The following is a 25,349-nucleotide window of genomic DNA, read 5'->3' as shown; positions in this document are numbered from 1 at the left end:
GGCTTGCTATTCCGGGATTGTTTTGGGGGAAGTTGGGATCAAGTTCCAGCAAGTCTGTTGGAAAGAAAGCTACTAGAACTTCGGGGGTTTTCTGACTTCTGAGATATTTTCCTTGCCGACATCCCCGAGTCCCCCCTAAATCAGTCGGACTATACATATCCAGTGATAGATCACTTGCGCTTTTCATCAATTTTTCACGATCAACTACCATAGTTATCGTTTCTTCTTGGGAGGTGAGTACAAATAGTTCTTTCTTATCATAGTATCTTTCCATGTTGCCGCTTCACCGCCTCCCTGCTTGGTGGTGGTAAATGGTGGCTGCTGTTGCTGCTGCTGCTGCTGCTGCTGCCCTCTGCCCTGCTTTCTGTGTGTCTCTCTCTCCGTCTCTTCTCCCTCCCTCCCCCCCACTTGCGTCTTGTCTCTTGCTCTCACATCATAATTGAATCTCTTACCCACTAAACCAACTTCTCCCTCCTTCCCTTCCCTCTTCTCATCGTCACACTCTTGTTAGCCCCCATTCTTTCTCTTTTCTGACGGAGGGAATTGATCATTGTGCCAACGTTCATCTTTCCTTTCAGTACCATTTACTAGTTCCTTTGCTCCCCCCTCCTTCCCCCCCCAATGGCCTAGTCCGCCTTCTCTCTTCTGGCCCGCTCTCTTCCCTGTTGGCAACCCCACCAAACACCCTCTTTCTCTCTCTCTCCATACATACCAATTCATTTCCAGGTACTCCAGCTTATCTCCCTCCCCCCTCCCTCCCTAATCTACACTTCCCTTTTCACCCCCCAAACTAAAAAAAAGGTACTTTCAACGCTTTTTGCCCTTTCCCTTGTACACCCCTCCCCCGAACCCAACACAGTCTTCCCCATCGTTGCCATCTTTATTCTTCTTCTTATCACCGGAATTCCAAAATTCACCAGATCTCTGCCCCCCTAATATTTCATGGTTTGCAACTAACTGATTGCGCTACCTCCCAGATTGACTGCAGATTGGTTCCCGTTCTGCCTGTCATTGACTGACTGACTGTGATTCCTCGCTCCGCCGCGTCCGTTTTCGTCATGGCCGCCGAACAACGGTCTGCCGCCATGCCCGATGGCCAGCCCAATCCGGGCCCCATTGGCTCTGGCCTGAATGTTCTGGGCGAAGATGCGTTTGTGAATGCCTCAAATGCCACCCCGGATCTGCGGGGTGAACAGACCCAGCCCTCCACCCTCCCCGATGCCCCTTCCTACTTTTTTGATACCCCGGGGAACCACGCTTCTTCGGTCCCTCCAGCTGTCACTTCCCCCATCACTCCCTCCCAGGCTGTCAAGGACGCCAAATCAGGTCCTGAATTGTTGCGCCGCCTGAGCCTGATAGAATCTCCCATCATGCTGGACGCCGACCCCCGCGAACAATACCCCAGCCTGCGTCTTACCGGCCGAGTGATCAGTGCTGCATTCTGTATCCCCTATAAGCTCTATCTCCATCCCGGGTCCGACTGGGTAAGTCACTTCCCCCACCAGATCACTCGTACTTTGAGGGGGGGAATCAGTAAGAGGACTTAGCTGATCGAACGGGATTGTAGGAGCTGAAACCCCGTCCGGGAACCTCCGCTCTATTTGATTCAATGGCCTATCTTGGTTCTAATGAATCGAAATGGTCCCACACCCTCGTTGGCTGGACCGGCGAGGTCGAGCCGGTCCAGGAGACAGCGATTCCTTTGCAACAGATTCCCATCAACACAAGTGCCAAAGTGCCGACCACCCTCAACGGTTCGGCCTTGCCCCTCAATAAAGCTGCCGCACCGGTGCCTGTGGATGCCAGCCAACGCCTACCCAGCCATCCTCTCCTTGACGGCTTCGAAGTGGACCTGGAGGACCGAGAAAGGCTCGATAAGCAGCTGAGCTCCAGCCGCTATGGTAAGATCGTGCCGGTCTGGTTGACCGGTGAATCGGAACATCCAGATGACACGGTCTTCTTGGACGACCAGGGTCGGTGGAGGCGTTATGCCGAGCGCGAGCTCTACCCACTCCTTCATTACAAACAGCACGGTCCCACGGACGGCAAATCGGAACGTAAGTGGTGGGCAGACTACGTCCGCATGAATCGTCTCTTCGCCGACCGCATTGCGCAAGAATACAAGGAAGGAGATATTGTCTGGATCCATGACTACCACCTATTCCTGGTCCCGAGTATGCTGCGCCAACGCATCCCCAATATTTACATTGGTTTCTTCCTGCATGCGCCATTTCCCAGCAGTGAGTTCATGCGCTGCTTGGCCAAGCGCAAGGAGGTGCTTACGGGGGTCCTGGGGGCCAACATGATCGGCTTCCAGACGTTCTCATACTCTCGTCACTTCTCATCTTGCTGTACACGTGTCCTTGGCTTTGATTCCAACTCGGCCGGGGTGGACGCCTACGGTGCTCATGTAGCAGTGGATGTCTTCCCGATAGGTATCGATACCAAGACGATTCAAAAGGCAGCCTTCGAGTCTGCCGAGATAGAAAAGGCAGTCTTGGGTATTCGCAAGCTTTATGCCGGAAAGAAGATTATTGTCGGCCGTGATCGACTGGACAGTGTCCGCGGTGTGGCCCAGAAGCTGCAGTCGTTCGAGGTCTTCCTCGAGCGGTACCCTGAATGGCGGGATAAGGTGGTCCTAATCCAGGTAACCAGCCCAACCAGCGTCGACGAGCAGAAAGAAGAGAACAAGATTGCCAGTCAGGTCTCTAATCTGGTTTCTACCATCAATGGCCGGTTCGGATCATTGAGCTTTGCCCCCGTCAAGTACTACCCGCAGTACCTCTCCCCTCATGAGTACTTCGCGCTGCTGCGCGTCGCTGACGTCGGACTCATCACCACGGTCCGCGACGGCATGAACACGACTAGCTTGGAGTATATCATCTGCCAACAGAATAACTATGGCCCCTTGATCCTCTCCGAGTTCTCTGGTACGGCGGGGACTTTGTCCAATGCCATTCATATCAACCCATGGGATACCGTCGGCGTGGCGGGAGCCATCAACAAAGCCCTAACCATGTCTCCGGAAGAGAAGATGTCACAGCATCAGAAGCTTTACAAGCACGTCACTGCAAACACAGTCTCGTCCTGGTCAAAGCAGTTTGTCACTCGTCTCCTCACCAACCTCTCGTCATTTGACCAATCCGTGGCAACGCCGGCCCTCGATCGGGCCAAGCTGGTGCGGCAGTACCGTCGGGCTCGGAAGAGACTATTCATGTTTGACTACGATGGTACACTTACTCCGATTGTCAAAGACCCGCAAGCTGCGATCCCCTCGGATCGGGTGCTGCGTACTATCAAGACCCTCGCCGCAGACCCACGAAATGCGGTGTGGATCATCAGTGGACGTGATCAAGCCTTCTTGGATGAGTGGATGGGCCACATCCCCGAGCTAGGACTAAGTGCAGAGCACGGATGCTTCATTCGCAAGCCCCACTCGGATGACTGGGAGAATCTGGCCGAACGGAGTAACATGGGCTGGCAGAAGGAGGTCATGGATACGTTCCAGCACTTCACAGAACGGACACAGGGCTCTTTCATCGAAAGAAAGCGCGTGGCCCTGACATGGCATTATCGCCGTGCGGATCCGGAGTATGGAGCGTTCCAGGCTCGCGAATGCCGGAAGCAGCTTGAAGACACCGTCGGGAAGAGATGGGAAGTCGAAGTCATGGCCGGGAAAGCCAACCTGGAAGTTCGGCCGACGTTCGTTAACAAGGGATTCATCGCGGCTCGCCTCGTCAATGAGTACGGCACCGGCCCTGGGCAAGCTCCTGAGTTTATCTTTTGCTCCGGCGACGACTTCACAGATGAAGGTAAGGCTCCTTTCCTTTTCATTCTCAGCTCTTTATTATCAATTCTTTCCCCCCTTATGTGCTCTCCCGTTATTCCATCTTAGTCTACCTTCGCTAACAATCCTCTGTCATTCACAGACATGTTCCGTGCTCTACAGAAATTCGACCTGCCACAAGACCACGTCTACTCGGTCACTGTTGGTGCAAGCTCAAAGCAAACGGCCGCCAGCTGGCATCTCCTGGAACCCGCCGACGTGATTGAAACCATTTCGATGCTCAACAATAGCTCGTGCTCCCAAGAGTATTGAGGGTCTGTTAATACTGCACTGGTGGTCTTTCTCGAAGCGGGGACAGGGTCTCCGCGTACCCGCCTTTGATTTCCATTTAACATCTGCGATTATTGATATATATTTTTGCCATTCTTATTCCAGGCGTAGAGGTGATGCTGTGGTGGCGGCGATTTGTTAGAGGGCGTCACGAAGCGGGTATGCATTCGGCATTTGGATTCTGGGGGGTCGTACAGCCATTAGCGAGAGTCCAGCATGGGGTTTCTCCTACCTTTTTTGTTTCTTCTTTGTCTTTTCCCTTGTCTTCTTTTCAACAGCCCCTGCCTACCTTCCAACCGTTGATCTTGAACATTAAAAACTCGAGCATGACTGCTTGACGCTCGAGACAGACAGCATGGATACCTGTTTATGGTGCTTTTAATTGACTATATATAGATGGGCCGGCCTTGAGAGGCAGATGCCTTCCATTGTTATGATGCGTTAGAACAATATAGAGCCCCGATGAAGGGCACGATTCAACAACTTCGTCTCCTGCTCACGACTCGTAATATGGCCAGTACTAAGTCAGTAGACGTCTTGTGAGTTGCCGCTGAGAACAAGATGGGTCGTTGGTGCCGCGACAGGACTACGACTACTACTAGTACTACCGCCATCAGGAGAGTGATGTATCAACAACTCCTCGATGAAATGTAGTGCAGGACAGGGGGGCTGCTTTCTGGTAGTTCGTACTTCAATGACGTTGTTCGAGTAAAAAAAGGAAAAAAAAAAAAAAAGTGAAAGCCGGGCAGATGTCCGCCGCACGTGCGTTCGTATTATTCGGAGAATATGCTTAACATACATAATACATAAAGAAAGGAAAGTATGGAAGAGTAACTAAGAAGCCGGACTGTATTGGCAATATATCTTCTTTCTTTCTTTCTCTTCCCCCCACCCTCTATTTTCTTCTCCATCCTTTGGCAATTTTTCCTGAACTGTTCCTCTGTCCAGGGATGACCCATCACATCGGCAATGGTATTATTCCTCCCCTCCCCCAACCAGCTAGTAAAATAGCTCAATGGTGGGGAGGGGATCCACCTGCCAGTTTCCCCAATCCCAAGCAAGAATCCTGGAGCCCCCGGGTTTTGGGACCGTGGTGCACCATGACAATAAGTAGGGCGTCGAAGTAACCAAGGCCTAGCTATCGCCAATGTATTTCGGGTGTCGCTTCCTGTTGGATCCCAAACTGATCGTCCTCGTTCTTTAGCCGATTCGGCACAACATTGCCGACCTTACTCCCCGCCATCATGGCGGTTGGCTTTCGGCCTTCTTTGCGAGCCGTTCAAGCCCTAGCTCCTAATTTTCAAGTCTTACTTCGCTTCCTGACTCACGCAGCCTAGCCGTCGTTTCTTTATCCATCTCGTTTCTTACAGGGCTGATCCACGAAAAGGTCCTTGGCAGGAAGACGCTTCCAACGCTGCTATAACCAATTGCCGCCGATGCCGTCTGCTGGACGCGCCTTAAGTCATACGCACATATCAACTCGCTTGATCTCTATCAAGTCGATAGCTGGGGCATCGATGCATACTTCATAGTGCCTGATCCTTGACCGTTTCTTTCTCTGTCCCCATTCTGTTTCAGATCTCATTCCCACTTCTCGTTGATCAGTCAGGTGCGCGCCATCACTTCGATAGATTGCTTTCACAATCCAGAGTGTCCTTGCCAGCCCATCTGGTCGTGTGGAAGCCCATTAATTAATTAAGAAGCTGGGTGCCTCGCAGAGTGGCTGGCTTGTCTCCCAACTAGTCTACCTGCTTTCATTTACCAGGAAACATCACCCTTTGATATACACGAGACTCCCAGACATTAAAATCTTTTCGAAAATCTGTGATATCCCTTCGGGGTATACGTTCCCTCAAGATGTCCGCTAGATCATCGCATGATATCCAGCAAGACTTGACCATCTCCGCAAATGAGGAGAAAAGTGGACCCAGTCAGGCTGCCAACTCTCCCGTTCCTGAACAATTCCTTCCGCTAGGGAATGAGAAGGGTGATGAAGAAGTAGGCCTTGGCCCCGAAGCACAAAAGGAATTGTCGAAAACCCCGACGAATGTTAGCCATGTTGGCGCACTGGCCAGTAGAACCTTGACCCTAGTCCGCACCCGAGAGTCTGGAAGGGACCTGGGACCTCCCCCCGATGGCGGCTTCAAGGCATGGTCTCAAGTAGCCTTGGCTCATTTTGTCATCTTCAACACCTGGGGCTACATCAATAGTTTTGGTGTGTTCCAAACCTACTATACCGAGACACTAGGTCGCACCCCGTCCGATATCTCCTGGGTAGGCAGTATCCAGATCTTCTTACTCTTCTTCGTCGGCACCTTCTCTGGACGCGCAACCGACGCCGGATATTTCAAAGCCATTCTGACCGTTGGGGCTGTCCTGGAATTATTTTGCATCTTTATGACCTCCCTGTGCACGCAGTATTGGCAGCTGTTCCTGGCTCAGGGCGTTGGTCAGGGCATCGGTTGTGGACTGATGTTCTGCCCGACCATTGCCCTGATGCCGACTTACTTTACCAAAAACCGAGCGATTGCGATCGGAATCGTGGCCTCGGGCTCTGCCACCGGCGGCCTGGTTTTCCCGGCGGTCGTCATGCGACTCCTCCCTCAAATCGGATATGGCTGGACCATGCGGACCCTGGGGTTCATCTCTTTGGCGACGCTGATTCCGTGCCTGGTGTTTCTCCAGCAACGACTGCCTCCGCGTCGCAGCGGACCACTCGTCGAGTGGGGGGCGTTCAAAGAGGCGCCCTATGCTTTGTTCGCCCTGGGGATGTTCCTCAACTTCTGGGGCCTCTATGTAGGGTTCTTCTACATTGGCAGCTTCGCCCGCAACATCATCGGGGTTTCCAACTCAACGTCGATCGACGTCCTTCTAGTCATGAATGGTGTTGGTCTGCTGGGCCGGTTGATTCCCAACCTGATGGCCGATCGGTACACGGGACCCTTGAACATGCTGATCCCGTTCAGCCTGGTGACAGGAGTGGTCGCGTTCTGCTGGGCTGCGGTTCACACTTACGACGAGATGTATGCCTTCAGTGCGTTCTATGGGCTGGCAGCAGCAGGAATCCAGTCACTCTTCCCGGCCACCCTGAGCACGCTTACCACGGATCTGAAGAAGACCGGAGTGAGAATGGGCATGGTGCTCAGTGTAGTGGCTGTGGCTGCGCTGATCGGTACCCCCATTGCCGGGGCACTGGTCGATCGGGATGATGGGCAATATCTGTATGCGCAGATGTTCATGGGCAGTGCGATTCTAGCGGGGACGCTGACCTTGATTGCGGCGAGAGTGACGAAGTTGGGGCTGACCTGGCAACGAGCGTAGCCAGGATGACTGCCGCGGTGGGTGAGCAGTACTTGAAGTTGAGCCAACTGTACATACATACAGTAGACAATTGCAGTGAAGCAGTAAATAAAAGTGTATTAACTCAAATAGCTTAAGTTAAATATGACACCAATGAACGACCGCGCCTTAGTCAGGCTCCCCCCCGCCTGTTCTGGGCAACTGGCGGCGTGACTCAGAGCTGTTTTTGTACAATAGTTAGGATTTAGGGTGTGGTGTTTTTTCAATATTTGTAACCATAGACCAGAAAGTCCATTTAAATCTCATCCCACAGTCCAGTCTCCAACTGGAGTACAAAGTACTAGGAGTTATTATCTGGCGCAGCTTCTCTGCACTGGATCGTGTAAGTGTCGGTCGATCTGGTGGTACTTCCCCGCCGCAGCCCCTCCGAGAATGAATGCCTTTGTTTGACTCCTCCATCCCTCTCGTCCTCATCACTCAACCCTCTCCTCGCTAACTCCAGTTTTTCTTTGCCAACAGGGAGTGGGAAAACAAAACCCTACCTAGCCACTGATTTTTCTCCTCGACTGTGAACCCTATCTACTCGCCCTACTCCTCACCCATCATACATCATGGCTCCCCGTGGTCGCGGAAAGTTCTCCAAGCCCTCTCGCGGAGGTACGTTTTGAAAACCTTCAGGGCCAACACAAACCCCAACTCCCCGGGGCCAACTAACCATACATACAGGTGGAAAACGCTTCAGTCGAGACGTCCAACCCGTCGACAAAGACGGTAACCCTGTTGGCCTATGGCGGGTATGCATCATCCCCTCCCTGCAAAAGAAAATCCTCTCTAACCAGAAGGCCTAAACAAAACACAGGATGCAGACGAGGACGTCCCCTCCTCGATAGACGAAGATGAAGAAGAAGGCAGCACATCCGAGTCAGACTCGGACTCGGACTCTGAAGACGACAACAACAACAACACCCCATCCTCCTCAAAACCCGGCCCCTCCTCTATCCCACTCACAGCAGACTCTACCGCCTCAGCAGCCCCCGAACTCACCCGTGAAGAGCGTCGCGCCGCAGCCAAAGCCAAAAAGCAAGCTGCGCAAGCCCGGCGACTCCAAACCGCGGCGCAACCGGGCGATTTACCCCCGTCCTCGTCGGATGAGGAGGACAACTCTGACGGATCGGATGGCGAGGATGAGGATCTACCCGCGAACCCGAATCATACGAGTAAATCTCGGTCTCAGTTGAGTAGTAGTAATGCGGCTGGCGGTGCTGGTGCTGGTGCTGGCAAGGATCAACAGGATCTGTCGCAGCTTTCGCGACGGGAGAGGGAAGCTATTGAGGCGCAGCAGGCCAGGGAACGGTATATGAAGTTGCATGCGGAGGGGAAGACGGAGGAGGCGAGGGCGGATTTGGCGCGGTTGGCGCTCGTGAGGGAGAAGAGGGAGCAGGAGCGGTTGAGGAAGGAGGTCGAGAAGGAGGAGAAGGCTGAGGCGGCGAGAAAGAGGGCGGAGGAGCTGAAGGCGAAGTTGGGGGCTAAGGGGGGTGGGAAGAAGGGGAAGAAGGGGAAATGAATTGATGGGGGTTTCATTTGGTTTTTTTAGATTTGGTTAACTTACTGAGTTGGTTTTGGCTTGATGCCTGTGCAAATGGGTAAAAATTTATGATATTACTTCCGAGTATTTCGACTATGGAAGGAAGAGGATGGGGTATAGTAGGGGGAAACAGTAGCAGAAGTGAGTCTATGAGATAGACGCTATATAACCCAACTATGCTGTACAGTATGAACCATATGTCTTTTGCCTGCTCTCATGTGGAGCAGAGTATGAAAGGAGACCACCAGAAACGAACCTATGCAATCATTATGCTCCCGAACCCATTCCCTGAACGGACAGAACAGACATAAAAATAGGACCAAAGATCACCATATACACCGGCGCCGAAACGGAAATGACAAATTACTTGCACAAAGAATGGGTAGAACAGGTGTGTATAACATGTCATGTGCGGGGAACAATCATGCACCCCAGAACAGTCCTTCCACCCCGTGACCTTGCGCCACTATCCCCCATCCGCAAATCAAGCTCACCAGCCACAGCACCGCAAGTGCCAGGATGGGGAGTAGCAGAAGCTCCGTGTTGTGCAGAAACGGAAGCGCATTGTATCCGAGGAACGTGATGTAGGTGTAGTAGGTTACGGCCGACAGGTAAAGTGTGTTTCCAAGGAAGGTGGCCAGGGCGTTGCTGCTGCGCTGGAGCAGCGGGAGGACCAGGAACTGGACCACGTAGAGATGCAGATACAGAGGGAAGAATGCTCGATTCGATACCTAGTGTCTGCGATTAGCCGGTGCTGCCACTCGCCAGTATGCTCTAGGAGTGTCACTTACATCAAAGCAGTATCCGAATTCAAGCTGGTCCTTCTCTCCCGGCTGCGTGAATAGGCCTTGCGCTGCGCCGCGTCTCCGTCCACGCCCGCCGCGGAATCCCGTCAGCGATGCGGCTGCGCCATCGGGCCCGAACAACCGCGGGATCGCGAAGTACCCGACTGTCGAGACCAGCAAGGACGAGCCGATGAAGTGGACAAAGATGAAGATTAACGAGAGCCGGACAATGGAGCCGAAGGAGGGTGCATAGGCGAGTCCCCACGCGAGGGCGGTAAGCAGAAGGAAGAAGGATAGGAGGTAGGTAAATGAAGGGTCCGGACGGTGCCAGGTGTTTTTCGTTTCTGTACGAGGTTATTAATATAGGTATTGATGAGCGTGTGTAAGATCCCGGGGAAAGCGGGCCATATCGGCAAGGTGCGGTGTTGGGGGTAATGAATGACATACGTTTCTGCGGTGAAGCTTGGGTCAGCATAACCGGATGCGCGCTATGGAGCAGGAGGCCGGCATCAACTCACATGGTAATAGATTGATTTGAAGACCTTCTTCGGCGCAATCAACAAAGACGTCATCTCCCAGATAGCCATCTCGAAGTCCATTTGCGGGAACTTGAACAGCCTGTAAGCCAGCCAGGGGCATCAGTAGCCGGTCGATGAGGATCGGAAAAGGCCATGGATGTCCCTTTGATAGACGGTAACATGCTTTCCAGTCATCCACAGAGGGGTAGAAGTAGCCTACCTCTTGAAGAATCGCGGCATGCGGATACTAGACCCGCGGCTTGCTGGGGTGGTGCCGCCGAAGCTGGCCGGGCTGGCATGTTGGCGGGGGACGGAGATGTGAGGATTCATCTTCAATGAGTGGTTAAGGGAAACATGGGAGGGAAAGGCACGGATGTCATGTACCCACTACCTCTATCGGACCCAGGGGGAGGGGGGTGGTTTGTATTGAAGTGGTGGTGGAGGGGGTTGGAATTACGATCTATTAGCGAATGGAGTGATTGATTGCTTTGCTTGTTGATGATGGAGTGGCCGTTAGGTTATGTCATCAGCCTCTTCGGCCCAACTCTCGGATCAATTCTTCCCCGACAGTCCGATCGGTGGATGGCGGCAGAATCATCAGAAACCCCAAAAAAAAGTTACAGTTTGGACTGGCGGAGGGTGGATATTCTATCTAGGTAACATCTAGTCTAGCCTGTCTGCTTGCTTGTTTGCTTGCTGGCTGGCTGGCTGGCGGATGAAACATGGAAGCCATGCCATCCCTGTAGGAGATCGACCGTGAACGCCGGTGTATCAAGTGCGTGGCGGCACTAGAACCGTCAGGAAACGGCGATGTATCACATTGCGAGGGTTGCCTGTTGAGGACAGGAGCAGCTCCTTAATTTATTTTTCTCATGCATGGCTTACATTTGACTGACATTCGGGCGACAGAATGCCCCAGCTCCGGGCCCCGGAAGGTGGGCATGACCACCATCCTGTATGTATGTGCCTGGATATGGAGACTGTAGATGCAGTTCAGCCAGCGTGAGTAAATCTCCGGCAACGAGGGAAGAAAGATGATAGATGGATGATGCATGGTGGAAATCGATGCAGACCCCTCAGGCTGGCCTGATCGCAAAAGCCATCGTTGGATCGAATTTGATCCATCTCCAGCATACTGACAAAATTGGTCGTTGCCCTACCTTGGGTGCGATGGAGCTCTGCGATGGGTCACGGAAGACTGGAGCATGGACTGGACAGGATCAGTTTCGTATGAAATGATAGATATTATCGATCGGGGGGTGCATGACGGCCCGTTTCCACTTGATCCAGTAGGAATTGAGGAATACGGAGTAACTGGCTCCACTTGATGGCAGTCAATTCACTGGAACTGGGAATAGCAAGGACCCTCCCCAAATGGAACCATGCAAGCTGCAAGACACTCCTGGATCGTCCCTTCTGATACTACTGTACAGTAGTAGTTCTGATCCAAACTTGTCAATACGTACTACGTAGATAGTTGGATGTGAGTTAGGGAGGCAAAAGGGAGACTGAACTCGCAAGCTGGAGAGATATTGAACCTGCAGGAACTCGGATGCATGCCCCTGAGAAAACTGACTCTTGATTATCGCGACGGACTCTAGACCCGCAACTAGTGAACGCTACTGGAACTAGTTTGGAAGGTGGACGATGGCAGATGGTCCATCCCTGAACCACTCCAACGGACTAAACGTCTGCTTCTGTCCATGCTTTTGATTTTGCTGCTAAGGGAGTAGTGTACAACTTTGTGCTGTCCTCCTCCTTCTCCGGTGATCCCACTTCGGCCGCCGTTCGTTCCTGGGCGCATTTCCATCTGCAAGTCCGGGGGCTGCTCCAGGCATTAATTCAATTCATTTCCAATTTTTGTCCCTCTTCAATTGCGCCAAAATTCCTGAAGCGTTTCAATCGCTACCCTCCTTTCCTTTCCACCTTTCTCTCTCTCTCATTTACACTACACACTGCACACTGCACACTCTTTGCACTCCCTCATTCTCTCATCGTGGCGACCCACGATCGTCACCGGTCGGTTCCCGCTTCAACACTCGACCGTACCTTTCCTGTGCGTCTTTCTGCCGGTGGTTCGCCTCTAACTTTCCTGGATCGCCTTCTGTCTATCTTCCTCATTGAATCTCTGGCTAATCTGCCTTACCGCAAAAAGATTACAGCGATCCTCCCATAAGGACGTTGGTTTGATCAATCGACTTACCCCCTTACACTACGAAATTTCCCTTTCCCCCCCCCTCCCCCTCACGCAATGTGCGACAGGTGATACACACCACCCTTGACTGCGCCTTGAAGACGGTCTGTTCGACTTCTGTGAAACTCAGATCCGGTCCTGAGCACGCGATTCTATCAACCGGCCCGATACCCCCTCCTTCTCTCGATTGACGCAGGACGGTGTGCACGACAAGTGGACAATCGTCTCAACTACCTGCTGGTTGAGATCGTCCATGGCCAACGGTGCCCAGGGACTTGGCGACCAATATCCCTAAGGCTCAACCCCCTTCTCCCCGCTCATTCCGTTCACTACAACGAATGCCAGTCGACCTCGATTACAATTGACCACAGGGCAGTCTCAATATGCCTCAGCAGCACGCCAGCCGGTCCCCCCCTCGAACACCCCCCTCCGAAGCTGTCAATGGGAAGCCTACGAGGAGAGGGACTCATCCGCGACCCTCTGTCCGGGAGACCTTCCTAGATGACTTCAATCCAGCCGACAACACCAACGAGAACAATGAGTCTTGTGACGAGCGAGATCCCCACGACCTATCGCTGTCTCCGAAGCATGCGGCCCGCACCTCCATCGTCGATAATATGCTTCTTTCCCTAGACCAGTTCGTGGCGGGTTCCTCTGTGCTGGATGACTACCGGTTATTTAACTCGGTATTCGAAACGGACCTCTACGGCCACGGTTCACCGGAGTCGTTGGCCCAACGACGTTATCGCGGACACACCTTTTCATCCTCCTTATCGTCAGAGGTAGACGGCACCTTTGACGACGGCACGGCCCGCCATGCGTCCCAACTCCCGAGAGGTCGTCGGAGTAATAGCAGCTCGAATTACCATTCTAGCCTGAGAAGATTTGGGAGCACGCGCAGCCGGGAAGGCACCGGCTCACGCGGCCAGCTATATGACTACCGCCCGAGTTCTACGGCAGCGACAGGGGCTCATACTGCGAGAAATGGGAGCAAAGGAAGTGCTTCCTCCCAGTTAGACTTTGGTCCGCCTCTGTTACGTCGCCGAGCGGATTCAACTGGCGAGAGACGTTCGGCGAGCTTCGACTTCGGTACTCGGCCACCTTTCATTCCCTTTTCCGAACCAGTTGCCGACTACGGTTCCTGGTCCTTCAGCGACTTTGACGCAGCTCCTACGCCAAGTATTCCCGGAGGCCCCAGTAAAAATCACCCATCTTCGCAAGGGGACTATGCCGGTTCGCTCAGCCTGCAGCAGTCACGGACGCCGGTGGCCTCCCGACGGAACAGTATCAAGTCTCCGCGTGCGAATACCACCCGGAAGTCTCGCCCAGAGAACATTGGTACGGCCACCATCCGGAGCCGAGATCTCGACCTGGCGAATCTGGGCGATGCAGGCTTAGAGCTTCCGCCTACAATTCCCTCCTCACTTGACCCGCCTGCGCCCAGCCCAACCATCTCCTTCAACAAACCAATATTTCCCCCGCCGCCTGAGCCAGCGCCGGCCAAGGAACGACCGGGATTCTTTCGTCGAGTCTTTGGCTCTAAAGCCCCCACATTCGGACCGTCCGATTACAGTCAATCCGATTCCCATTCCGCCCAAGAGTTCGAGACCAAAGATGTCAAGAGCTGGAGACAGCCGCTGAAGCACAGTGGGACAGGGCTCAATTCGGGCCGCGATGGAAGCCATCAAGTGGTGACCAAAAAGTCGTCCTTCTTCCGCCGGCGGAAGAAGTCCGTGGCTGAAAGTGCCCCGCCTCCGATCGTGCTTCCTCCGGAGCTGTCAGGCTCCAGGGCGATGGAAATTATGAAGCCCGAGCCTAGTCCAGTCAGTAGTCTGAAAAAAGTGATGAACCCGTATATCACGGATTCGACTGCATCTGGGCCGGACCAGGCCAACAAGCCCTCGCAGTCCCGTGCGGCGGCGGCAGAAGATGCGGAAGCCAAGAATCCAGGAACCACGTCAACGCACAGTCCGCGAGGCAGCCTCCTTACAACCTCCGGTGCCCCCAAGGCCAAATACAGTTTATATCCCGCAGTCTCATCCGCGAATAATCATGAGGCTACATTTTTAGGAAATAGTAGTGGAGATGAAGAGTCCGGATCCAAGTCTAATGGTCAGGATCCCATTGCTCCTGTTGACCGCCCACCAGCTTCAAGAGCATCACGCGATGGCGTGAGCTCGCGCGGCAGTGATTTGGACTCCGTGGATAAAGACCAGGTCTTTGCTTTACCAGGCGGCTTGAAGCCACAGGAGACTGTTATTTCCTCGCTTTCGCCCGTCATGGAGAGCTTCTCTCAAATGAGCGCGAGCCCCACTCACAGTGCTGAGGATGTCCCAGAAGAGTCCAAGGAAATACCCACCTCGGACGTACCCAAAGATGAGATTGTTGATGGCACGAGCCGGTTCTCTACCCCGGCCAATGGTCCGGGTGGCTCGCCACGGGCTTCGATTTCGGAAATGTCGAATTACTACACGGCATCTGAGAGTGCCGCCATGGGGCCAACGGAGCCAAAGCTTGCCGATCTTGCGGAGACTAGCCCGGATGACATCCCGGCTAGCGAGCCAACTATTTCGGACAAAGAACAAGCGCAGATGCTCTTTGATAGCCAGGATCAAGTCGTAGGAAACGAGCCGGCTGCAGCTTGGCTGGGCGATCCGGACCGAGCCTTCGTCCGCAAGGCGTACATGGATCTCTTTGACTGGGCCAATCTGAACATCCTGGCAGCCCTTCGAAGCCTGTGTAACCGTTTGGTGTTGAAAGGAGAAACCCAGCAAGTGGACCGAGTCTTGGATGCCTTTTCCACCCGGTGGTGCGAGTGCAACCCACGTCATAGCTTCAAAGCTTCTGGTTTGTCCACGCCTTTAACCCTGTCTCACTGCTTGATAGCTTTCGATCTAACTGCTCTACAGATGTCGTGCACACCATTTGTTACTCGCTTCTCCTGCTGAACACCGACCTGCACCTTGCCGATATCGAGCAGAAGATGACGAAGGCCCAATTTGTCCGAAACACTATGCCGACAATTCATCGAGTGGCGGCGGATGCTGCGCCGGACGGCTTTGACCAACGCGACGCCAACAAGTCAAAATCCCAATCACAAGATCCGCCGTCCTTGGCCTCAAATTCCAGATCTGCTACCACTGACGACCTCGAACGAAAAGCTCCAACTGCTGATAAGCCGACCAATGGCCCTACCAAGTTGGTAAATCGACTCTCACGGACGGATCTCTCGGCCAAAATGATCAGTGACCCTGACAATGACACCGGCCCCCTCGTCAACACCCCGTTTACCGGCACAATGCGAGCGTGGGAGCAACAAGTGGAAATGGTGCTACGAGACTTTTACACGTCGATTCAGAAGCAGAAACTCCCGTTGCATGGTGCCCAAGTGGAAAAAGAGCCGACACGTTCGTCCTCGAACCATCTACTGGGACCTCACCCTGGTGGGCTCCGCAGGAGTCCGAGTACAGTCAGCAAAAGTGGCTCCGATATCTATCCACGCGGCCGCTCTGCCGACTCCCGTTATGGAACGGCACGCTGGTCTTCGAAGCCCCGATCTCGAGCCAGGCTGTATCCGCCTTCTACGATGGGCTCTAGCCGGACTAGCTTGGATGACCAGTCTTCCCTCTGGAGCCCATCAGCATCCAGTACATGGAGCAAGTATTCTTCTGGGAAGTTGACCTCTGCGTCGGTGGATTCTTTTGGCTCGGATTACCCACGTGGGGATTACCAACAATCGATTGGCTTTGCCAATGCCTTGAGTCAGGCTATTATCCGTGAAGACTCGGCACATTCAATAGCCAGCTTTGAAGACGCCGAGCGGAATACACCCCTCCTGGAAGATGAGACTCTACAGCTTGCGGGCGCTCCTTGGGCCAAGGAAGGAAGCCTTAAGCACAAGCATCACTTGGACTCGGTAGATAAGAGGGCTAAAGACCGCAACTGGAACGAATGCTTTGCCGTCATCCAACAAGGTTGGATGCGCCTGTTTTCCTTCAACGCCTCCATGAAATCAGTCCGACAGAAGGCCAAGCAACGACATCCTGGCGGCGTCGTGGTAGGAGGAGGCAACTGGACAGAAAATGCGGAAGAAATCTGGAAGTTTCTTTTGCGTCAAACCATTGCCAGCGCGCTGCCACCTCCCGGGTATTCCAAGTCTCGCCCGCATGTCTGGGCCCTGAGCCTGCCCACGGGCGCCGTACATCTGTTCCAAGCCGGCACGCCAGAAATCGTTCGGGAATTCGTGTCCAGCGCCAATTATTGGAGCGCGCGACTATCCAAGGAGCCTTTGATTGGTGGCATTAGTAACATGGAGTATGGCTGGAGCGATGCAGTCATTAATAGCGCCCTGCTCTCGGCAGAGAGCAGCCGGACACCTCCTTCCTCGTCGGGGGCGCGACCGAGCATCCAGAGCTCGATTCGCAGCTCTATTGACCAGCAGGGGGTCCGGCCCCGACTGCCGGCCGACCGAGTGCACATTAGCGATTGGGCTCCTCCGCAGCAGAGCATGATGGCATCAGCTCTGCCAGAAGATGAACAGCTGAAGGCCCTGCAGACGTATGTCAAGAACGTGGAGGAGGAACTGCAGCGACATAACGAGCTTCGACCCGCCATGATCCTTGCCTTCTCGCCGCGGCACCCCAATGCAGCCAAGGCGTTGGCCAACTGGGAGCGCAAGTCGTCGTATCTGCTGCGGGAAATCGTGAAGTTCCGGACCTACATTGACTCGCTCTCCTCGGCTTTGGAGCAGAAGAAACGGATCTATACCAACCGGGAAGAGAGCACCCCTGCCGAGTAATCTGTGCTTAGAGAGGTGTCTGAAATTTGCCCGACATCATACTATCGAGCTGGCTCTCGGGGATTTGAGGGCGAGGAGCCCCAGGGAGCTTAGATTTTCTTGATTTGCTTTGTATACCCAACCCAGCTTTAATTACTTCCCCATTCACTTCTTTGTCTTTCCATTGGAATTTAAGAAAAGTCTCCTACTCTAGAGTGCACAAGATTTGCACTACCTCTGAGTTCCCTTCTACATATCCTATCTCTTGCCTTTGTGACCCTGTGACCCCGATCATCATGTACTTACTGTCTTTTGATTTTTTTTGTCCTCTTCGATCCGGTTTTGACGAGGTTTACGTGACTGGTTGCCATGAAGTAAGAAGTTTCAGTGAAATCTCCTAGGGTCTGACCCGGAAATTTGCCAGTAAAAGAGATTTCATATCCTTTTGATTGATCCCAAGGTGAATGAAGCGTTAGATCTATGGAAGACGTAAAAGAGTCGTATACTGAGTAGTAACTTCTTGGTGGACGGGACCGAGCGGGCACGTGCTGATTGGGCGAAGGCAGCACAACAACAACAACCATAACAACAGGAAGGTTGCAGCTGCACCACAACCTCACTCTCCCTTCGATGTTCCTGATTTTCCATCCACACCCTCATCTCTCGCTCACCACCCCTTCTGTCCTACGCACCATACCCTCTATTCTCTCTCTAATCTCACCGCAGCCACGTCTTGCTCGAGGTGGTGGTGAGCTGGCGGGCCTGGCATTGGCGCTAACCCGGCTGCCCGCCCAAGTGGGTAGCACAAGAGCCCGAGTCTAGAGTCTATCCAGTCTAGACAACCGCCGCGTTTCAGCGCCCGTTGTTCCCTAAGCTCTTACTAGTCTCCTAGTCTCCTAGGGGCTAGGATTGTCGAGCATTGCATGGTGGAGGTGGGGACAACAAACCCTCCCCCCCGTCACCATGTCGACCGCATCGCCTCAACCACCTTCCTCTCCGTCGCCTGAGTCCCCAAACGTCGCCGAACACGCGCAGCCGGTGCGCTCCCCGACATTCTCTCCACCCCCCAACCCGTTACACGAAGAAGGACTCCCGGCTCTCGAAGACGTATTCCGCGATCCAATCCCTTTGATGGTGGCGGAGAACGCGCGGGGAGGTCTTTCCCCGACCACAATGGACACTCCCGCCCGAGACGGCGCTGTCGACGACCACTACGCTCATGAGGAACCGGGCGCCCTCAGTGATGCCCAACGCCATGATTCTGCAGTTGACCCATCGGCGGTGGAAGACCCCGCCCATGACGATTCGAACCTGTCCCTCCCCCCTTTGCCCGACAATGACGATAGCAGCCTTTTGTTGTCCGCCGACGATGACTACCAGGAGCGAGTGGACGACCAAACTTTCATCAAAGAAAAGGAAATGCGGCGGCAGTTGATGGATATGGAGTCCAGCTTTCTGCCGGAACCTTCGACTATCGAAGTCGCAACCACGAACCGGATGATTGGTGCGGATGATACTTACTTGGTTGGAATACACGAGGAGGAGCCTGTCCCTGAAGTGCTGGAAAGCACGCAGATTTCGTTCGTGCCGCCCGATGATTCTATACATGACATCGCAGCGGCCGCGGATGGCACTCACACACCCCAAACGCCCACCCATGAGCACAGACCGGACACGGCGGAGGATTTGGATGCAACGCCTGCCGCTTCCCCCGAACAACATGGTGACAACACCACTATCCTGGAAGCGATCCCATCATCTCCTTCGGCGGCCGCTGCAGCGAGGACAAGTACCCGTAACCAGTCTACCTCATCCGAAAATGCGCCCGACACCAGCCATATTGCTCGCGACGATGCATTTGATCGCTCTCCTGTACCGGACGCAGACATCTCACTCCAATCCAGCCATCACAAAATTCGCAGCCTATCACGCAGTGTGTCCCCTGGAACGTCGAGGCTGTTTCAGGACAACAGCGCGACTGACGCCGATACTGCCTCCCATACGAGCAGTCGTCGAAGCAACCGACCGAAGTATCTGACTAGTCGTAGTTCGGCCCATCGGCTTTCATATTCCTCGGTCACGAGTGCGGGTACAGAAATCACAAACAGTGATGCGACGCTGGGCGCCGACTACGCACTTCAATCAGGCGGTGCAGCGCCGGGCAACCCGGGTTTAGCGCATGCCGGACAGCGCAACACATTGGCCCGGTCGGTCAGTTTGGGAAGCATGGCATCAGGTATCTCGGGATACAGTGATGAGAATCTCTTTGATCGGAAGAACCCTGGCGGGACCACAGAAGGAGGCCTACAGACCTTGGATGAAGAGGAAGGCCCAACTCAGTCACGTCCGGGGTCGTCTTACCAAAGGTATCAGCAACAGCAGCAACAACAGCAGCAGCAACAACAACAACAGCAACAATCAGAGCAACGCCCTCAACAAGAATTGCATCCCGATGACGCTTCTGGACCGATGACACCACGGGCGAAACCCCAAGACACCGGATTTCCTACGGATACGGTCCTCGCAGAACGTGTCAAAGACGTGCAGGTTCCCAGCGCATTCGTGAAGCAGTTCCGGGAGGACTATGGTAGCCGTGCATTGTCGCCTGAAAAGCGGACGAGCGCCACTCCGGCCTTTGCTCGGAGTGGCCGCACCATGACGCTCAAAGAGCAAAGCAGCACCATTGACCGTCTTTCCAAGGAGAACTTTGACCTCAAGATGCGCATCCACTTTCTCAATGAAGCACTGAATCGACGCTCTGAGGAGGGCATCAAGGAGATGATATCGGAGAATGTTGAGTTGAAGTCAGACAAGTTGAAGCTGCAGAAGGACAATCAAAGCCTGAAGCGCAAGTTGCGCGATCTCGAGAAACAGTTGAAAGACCAACAGTCCGACAAGGAGTCGATGCTGAACCATGACCCCGAAGGGTCGGACGAGGAAGACCGTGACCCCGCGCAGGACGAGGAGATTCTCTTCCTGCGCGAGCGGGCAGAGACATATGAACTGGAAATCGAGCGACTCCGTTCGGAAAGCATTGCCCGCGAAAGTGAGAAGAGACGACTGGCCGAGATGGTGAAATCCCTCAGTGACGGGCGGCCCATGGGATCGGATGTTGGCGCCCGGGAGGAGAGGGTAAGTTCTGGATTATTCCTTTGTGCATTCTGGACGCTGATTGTTTGTTACCGCAGGATATGTGGAAGGACATGCTGGAGGCCGAGACGGCGGCTCGCGAGCAGGCAGAAGAGGAAAATAAGCGGCTGCGCGAAGAGACCCTGCGCTTGAAGAACGAGATGAACTTCCCTGTCGTCGCCGCGCGAGTCGGGCAACGCGACAGAATTGGCTCAATGGCCTCGTACTCTGCTGCGTCCGAACGAGACTTCAGCCGCGATCCCCATACTGTTAGCTCATCCAGCTCGACGCTCGTGATGGAGTTGGAACTGCTCAAGCAAGAGAATGCGGAGCTGAGAAAGGAGGTGAGCGCTCAGACCTCGATGCTCACGTCCCGGAACCGGGAGAAGGAGCGGTTATACCAGGAGATTGAAGAGCTCAAACTTGGTCAACGCCGGGATGGGACTCGATCGGTTGCCGGCGACAGCATCTTCGATCGCTCGGCGTCCCGGGCACATGGTCGGCCCTCTTCGCGCGCCAGCGATGGCACGGGTCAATCGCCGAGCGACGATGCCGAACGCGAAGACCTAGAAACGCGCGTAGGCCAGCTGCGCGACCAGGTGTCGGCTCTGAAGCTTGAAAACCAATCTATTCGGGAGCAGCTGGATGAGGTCAACCAGGATTATGACTCGCTGGACAAGGCATATCAGGCCGACGTCGATGAGGCGGAAGAAGAGATCTCGAACCTTCAACAAATGGTACAAAATCTTCGACAGGAGCGCGACCAGTCCATGCAGATAGCCGAAGAGCGCGATGAAGCATTCCAAAACATCCGCGCAGAAGCTCAGGAAGAGCTAGACGCCATGAGTGAGGCTCTAGAGCAGAAGGTAGAAGAGTGCCAGCGATTGAGCGAAGAAGTGCGTGTTCAGGACGAAAACCTTCGGGCACTCCAGGCTGAGATGCGCTCAGCTAGCGAGGGCATCATTCGGCTTGAGGAAGATGCACAGAACAATCTCCAGCGGTACAAGGCCGTCCAGCAGGAACTGGAGGACTGCAACCGCGAGATGGAGTCGCTGGAGAAGGATCTCTATGAGGCTAACACTAAAGTACAACGGCTCACCGTGCAAATTGAGTCGAGTCAAAATGAGATTGCGTTCCTCCGCGAGGAGCAGGATGGCGACAAGATCAAGATCGGAGATCTTGAATCGGAGCTCAAGTCCTACCAGCTCAGCCTGCAAAGCGAGCGCGACAAGACACGCGAACTCGAGGAACGGTTGGCGGAGGAACGGCACCAGCGTGAAGTTGTGGGCAGCAAAGAGAAGCAAGAGGTTCAGCGCATTGTCAACGAGCTGAACCGTGAGGCGACCTCCGCCAAGGAGGAGAACCGCAAACTTAGGAAGAACCTGTCGGCGCAGGAGATTGAAGCCGCCACCTGGAAAGAGCGGTTGCTGGACTTGGAAAACAACCTACGAGAGACGCTGGGTGATCTAACCGGCAGTCGCTCTAGTCTGATTTCCAACATCATGAAGCTGCAAAAGGAGCTGGAGTCGACGGCCTTGGAGCTCGAAAGCACGCGAGCCAAGCTGGACGACAAAGAGTCGCTTCTGCGCAACCGCGATGCGCTGCTGGAGAGTCATGGGTTGGAATCGCGCAAGCTGGCCGAGCTGCTGGACCGCGAGCGCCATGCCCGCCGTGCCGACAAGCAGTCGTTCGAGCAAGCTCTCAAATCCCACCACCAGGCCTCGCGCACTATCACGCAGAACAACTCGCGCATCTCGGAGCTGGAGAATGCGCGTAATCAAGATCGCAAGCGCTTCACCACTCTGGAGCAGCAGTTCCGCGACCAGCTGAGCGAGCGCAACGTGATGCTCCTAAACATCTGGAAACGCCTGTCAGCCATGTGCGGACCTGACTGGGCGCATTCAAACAGCTTGATCAACGGCAATCTCCCCAGTCAGGAGGTCATTGGCAACATCCTCTTCTGGCCCGGGTTTAGCCGCAATCTTCTGCTCGCTGTGAAGACCGTCGAAAGCGTGATCTCGGGCTTCAAGTCGCGCATCAAGGGTGTTGAACGGGACTTAACCAAACAGTACCAGATGCTGGAGCATACCTTCAGTCTGCGTGTTAAGAAGCTTGACCGCCTCGAGGAGTCCATGATGAACATGCGTGCACAACAGCACAGCCGGAACCAGTCCGGGATGTCTCCTGAGATGGCGAAGCTCCGGGGTGAGAACCGGCTCTTGAAGGCCGAGCTGAACCTGCTTCAATCGCACTCACGCAGCCGGGGACCTGCCTCTGCGGCCGTCTCCGCCGCCGCTGTTGGCATTGGATCCAACTCCCCACGGTCGCCGACACGTGCGCTGAGCCTAGACCCTGGAGCCGATGCAGAACCAGGCTCTTTGATCCGTCATCATTCAGCAGTCGAGAAACCCGCCCCGTCGCGTGGTCTGTCGCGGAGCGCCACCACTGGCATCCCTCAACCCTCGCATTCGGCCTCGACAACCTCGACGGCGACGCTCGCCAATGATGGACCAGGAGCATTGGTGCAAGGTTCTCGCTCCCGACATATGTCCGCTGACCCGGGGAGTAATGAGAAGTGGATCCAACGCTTGCATGAGCTGGAGAAGCGATTGAAGGCCGAACGGGAGGCTCGCCTTCTGGACCGAAGCGGCGCACGGCGGCGCCTGGAAGAGCGCGATGCGGAGAACCAGCGACTCCGCGCGCAGCTCGAGCGACAGCGTGTACGCAAAGAGCTATCCGCGGGCACGTCGACCGATGAGGACGTACGCGCGCGTGGTCAACGGCGGCTCGAGGGGTCAGACCCGGGCACGAGTGACGGATATGATCGGCGTCGGGACGATGAGATGAGCTCGAGCGAAGGCGAGGGCATCTACGTTGACATTGAGGTCTGAACGTAGCCTTAGGGGGTGAGGTGGGGGTCGTGGGCCATGGTCGTTGGGCGTAATGGGCGTTCCAGTGCAAGGCTTGCGAGTGCTATTCTTTTGGAAGATGTTCTAGTCCACCTGGTGTTCATAAGGGCTCTTTTGATGTTCTTATCATTGCATGTATCATATACCCTTCGGTTCATTCTTCGGTTCGTCTTCTTTCTTGGACATTTGCCATCTGGGCATTGTGTATTGAACGCGTTGGTTAAGCCAGATAGCAATGGCACCGAGACACATGTACATAAACATGCAGGATGATTCTGTTGATTTCTGGCACAGCTATCCGTAGGCTGCGTCTTCATCCGGAGTAATACAACTATCTAGCAAGTAGGATATACACATCACATCATCAAAATCTGCCCACTACCGCAACGACACCTTCAGAGAGAAATCGACAATGCCGGTTCCCTGATGAATCGAACTCGTCGACAAGATATCCACATCCGGACAAGCATAACGAGCAGCATTCTGCTCATTCAACCCACCACTAACCTCAACCAAAAACGCCTTCCCCTTCCCAGCCCAAGTAGTCTTCAACTTCCGCGCCGCATCCCTCACCCCCTCTGGCGTGAAATTATCCAACATAATCACATCCGCACCCGCCTCAATGGCCGCATCCGCCTCCTCCAAACTCCGACACTCGACCTCAACCTTCGTCGCGAACCCCCCGGCCGCCTTCGCCGCCTGCACCGCCCTCGGGATTGCCCTCACAATCGACCCCTCCTCCACCGCCTCCTTATCGCCACCATCCTTAGCCGCCGAGTTATTCGCACATGCCCACACATGATTATCCTTCAACATGGTCATGGCACTGAGATCATGTCGGTGAGGGTCCGCCCCGCCAACGAGAATACCATATTTCTCGACGACTCGGAACCCAGGGGTCGTCTTGCGCGTGCCGGCTAATGTGCCCGGCCAGTTGTGGCTGCGCAGGATGGATACTAGGGTGGAGGTCTTGGTTGCGATGCCGGAACAGCGCGCGAGGATGTTGAGGGCGACGCGCTCGCCGAGCAGGATCTTGCGGATTGGGCCGGTGACGGTCGCGCAGTGGGTGATTGGTTTGATAGGGGTGGTTTCGGTGATGTGCCATGTTACTCTGTTGTGATTTCTTTAATATAGGGTCTTGGTGATTGGGGTGGAGGGGGAGGGGGAAGCGTACGAGCATCCTAGTTGGGAGAAGACTTCGTCGAAGAAGGGGACGCCTGCGAGAATACCCTAGATGTGTTGAATGTTATGTTAGTATGGATTGTTTCGGGTAAGTGGAGCGTGGTGGTGGTTACCTCGCTCTTTCCTAGTAATCGTGCTTCGCCTTCGGATTCCCCCACTACGAAACCGCCATAGTCGAAGCTGGGACAGTCTTCTTCGAGCCAATCGGCGATGAGACGCTTGTAGTTGCCTGGGAGGAGGTGACGGAGGTCACCGTATTGGGAAGCCATTGTGGTATGTAGTGATGTTGTTGATGTATATGTTGGTTGGAGTTGATGGGGGGAAAATGATGGAGATGAAGCCGGAGGAGGAACCAAACCCCGCGCGGGGCACATCGGAGTTTCGGCGCATGGCATCGGGACCCTCCGGGTTGCGGTTGGTTTGCTTGGTGGTCATGTGATTTGTATACACAGGATAGGAATTCATGTTTATGTTTATGGTATTAGCAATGGATGATAGTTTACTGTAAGATATCGATATCCCGTCTTACATGATTCAAGGGTAAATATCACCTCGTATATTATACTCCATCAACATTAATAATGGGTGGAAGTATACACTCCGTCACTTCGCATCCCCCCGAATGCAGCAAGCAAAGTATGAATACGAACACGAAGTCGACGACACATCCAACCCATGGACCCAACTACCAGTGATACGTAGCTTGTCTACTAAGCACAGCTCCACGGCTAGACCTGGATTCCATTAATCCGAGCGCATAAAGTCTCAGGAAGCTGTCGTTGTTTACTGGACGGAAGGATTTCAAGCTTTGACACGACAACCGGGGGAGCTTACATGCAAAGTAAACATCTAC

General features: G+C 54.2%; 7 protein-coding genes across 7 annotated transcripts; 5 read left to right on the top strand and 2 right to left on the bottom strand.

Annotated features, from left to right (window-relative positions):
• Window positions 1-1,058: 1,058 nt before the first annotated feature.
• Window positions 1,059-3,895, top strand: orlA (putative alpha,alpha-trehalose-phosphate synthase subunit Tps2; the record flags this gene model as incomplete). Its single annotated transcript, XM_041682018.1, has 2 exons — window positions 1,059-1,484; window positions 1,568-3,895. 2 exons carry the CDS (start codon window positions 1,059-1,061, stop codon window positions 3,893-3,895), a joined length of 2,754 nt encoding a protein of 917 aa, XP_041548902.1.
• A 2,079-nt stretch (window positions 3,896-5,974) lies between these two features.
• On the top strand, window positions 5,975-7,438 carry AKAW2_80940A (putative MFS monocarboxylate transporter; the record flags this gene model as incomplete). Its single annotated transcript, XM_041682017.1, has 1 exon — window positions 5,975-7,438. One exon carries the CDS (start codon window positions 5,975-5,977, stop codon window positions 7,436-7,438), a length of 1,464 nt encoding a protein of 487 aa, XP_041548901.1.
• A 590-nt stretch (window positions 7,439-8,028) lies between these two features.
• Window positions 8,029-8,981, top strand: AKAW2_80939A (PDGFA associated 1 family protein; the record flags this gene model as incomplete). The annotated part of the gene is made up of 3 exons (XM_041682016.1): window positions 8,029-8,074; window positions 8,144-8,211; window positions 8,277-8,981. 3 exons carry the CDS (start codon window positions 8,029-8,031, stop codon window positions 8,979-8,981), a joined length of 819 nt encoding a protein of 272 aa, XP_041548900.1.
• Window positions 8,982-9,424: 443 nt separating this feature from the next.
• On the bottom strand, window positions 9,425-10,635 carry AKAW2_80938S (unc-50 family protein; the record flags this gene model as incomplete). Its single annotated transcript, XM_041682015.1, has 5 exons — window positions 9,425-9,733; window positions 9,794-10,131; window positions 10,235-10,238; window positions 10,306-10,405; window positions 10,526-10,635. The coding sequence occupies 5 exons, from the start codon at window positions 10,633-10,635 to the stop codon at window positions 9,425-9,427; spliced, it is 861 nt and encodes a 286-aa protein (XP_041548899.1).
• A 2,247-nt stretch (window positions 10,636-12,882) lies between these two features.
• AKAW2_80937A (Sec7 domain protein) lies at window positions 12,883-17,297 on the top strand (the record flags this gene model as incomplete). The annotated part of the gene is made up of 2 exons (XM_041682014.1): window positions 12,883-15,346; window positions 15,409-17,297. 2 exons carry the CDS (start codon window positions 12,883-12,885, stop codon window positions 17,295-17,297), a joined length of 4,353 nt encoding a protein of 1,450 aa, XP_041548898.1.
• A 942-nt stretch (window positions 17,298-18,239) lies between these two features.
• Window positions 18,240-23,296, top strand: ORF1 (putative anucleate primary sterigmata (ApsB); the record flags this gene model as incomplete). Its single annotated transcript, XM_041682013.1, has 2 exons — window positions 18,240-20,408; window positions 20,465-23,296. The coding sequence occupies 2 exons, from the start codon at window positions 18,240-18,242 to the stop codon at window positions 23,294-23,296; spliced, it is 5,001 nt and encodes a 1,666-aa protein (XP_041548897.1).
• A 396-nt stretch (window positions 23,297-23,692) lies between these two features.
• Window positions 23,693-24,891, bottom strand: AKAW2_80935S (nicotinate-nucleotide diphosphorylase (carboxylating); the record flags this gene model as incomplete). Its single annotated transcript, XM_041682010.1, has 3 exons — window positions 23,693-24,425; window positions 24,489-24,544; window positions 24,610-24,891. 3 exons carry the CDS (start codon window positions 24,889-24,891, stop codon window positions 23,693-23,695), a joined length of 1,071 nt encoding a protein of 356 aa, XP_041548896.1.
• Window positions 24,892-25,349: the final 458 nt, after the last annotated feature.

This window comes from Aspergillus luchuensis, chromosome 8, assembly GCF_016861625.1.
Source record: "Aspergillus luchuensis IFO 4308 DNA, chromosome 8, nearly complete sequence".
NCBI classification, from domain to species: Eukaryota; Fungi; Ascomycota; class Eurotiomycetes; order Eurotiales; family Aspergillaceae; genus Aspergillus; species Aspergillus luchuensis.
The sequence above is the reverse complement of the archived record's forward strand: the minus strand, read 5'-3'. Positions and strand labels throughout refer to the sequence as shown.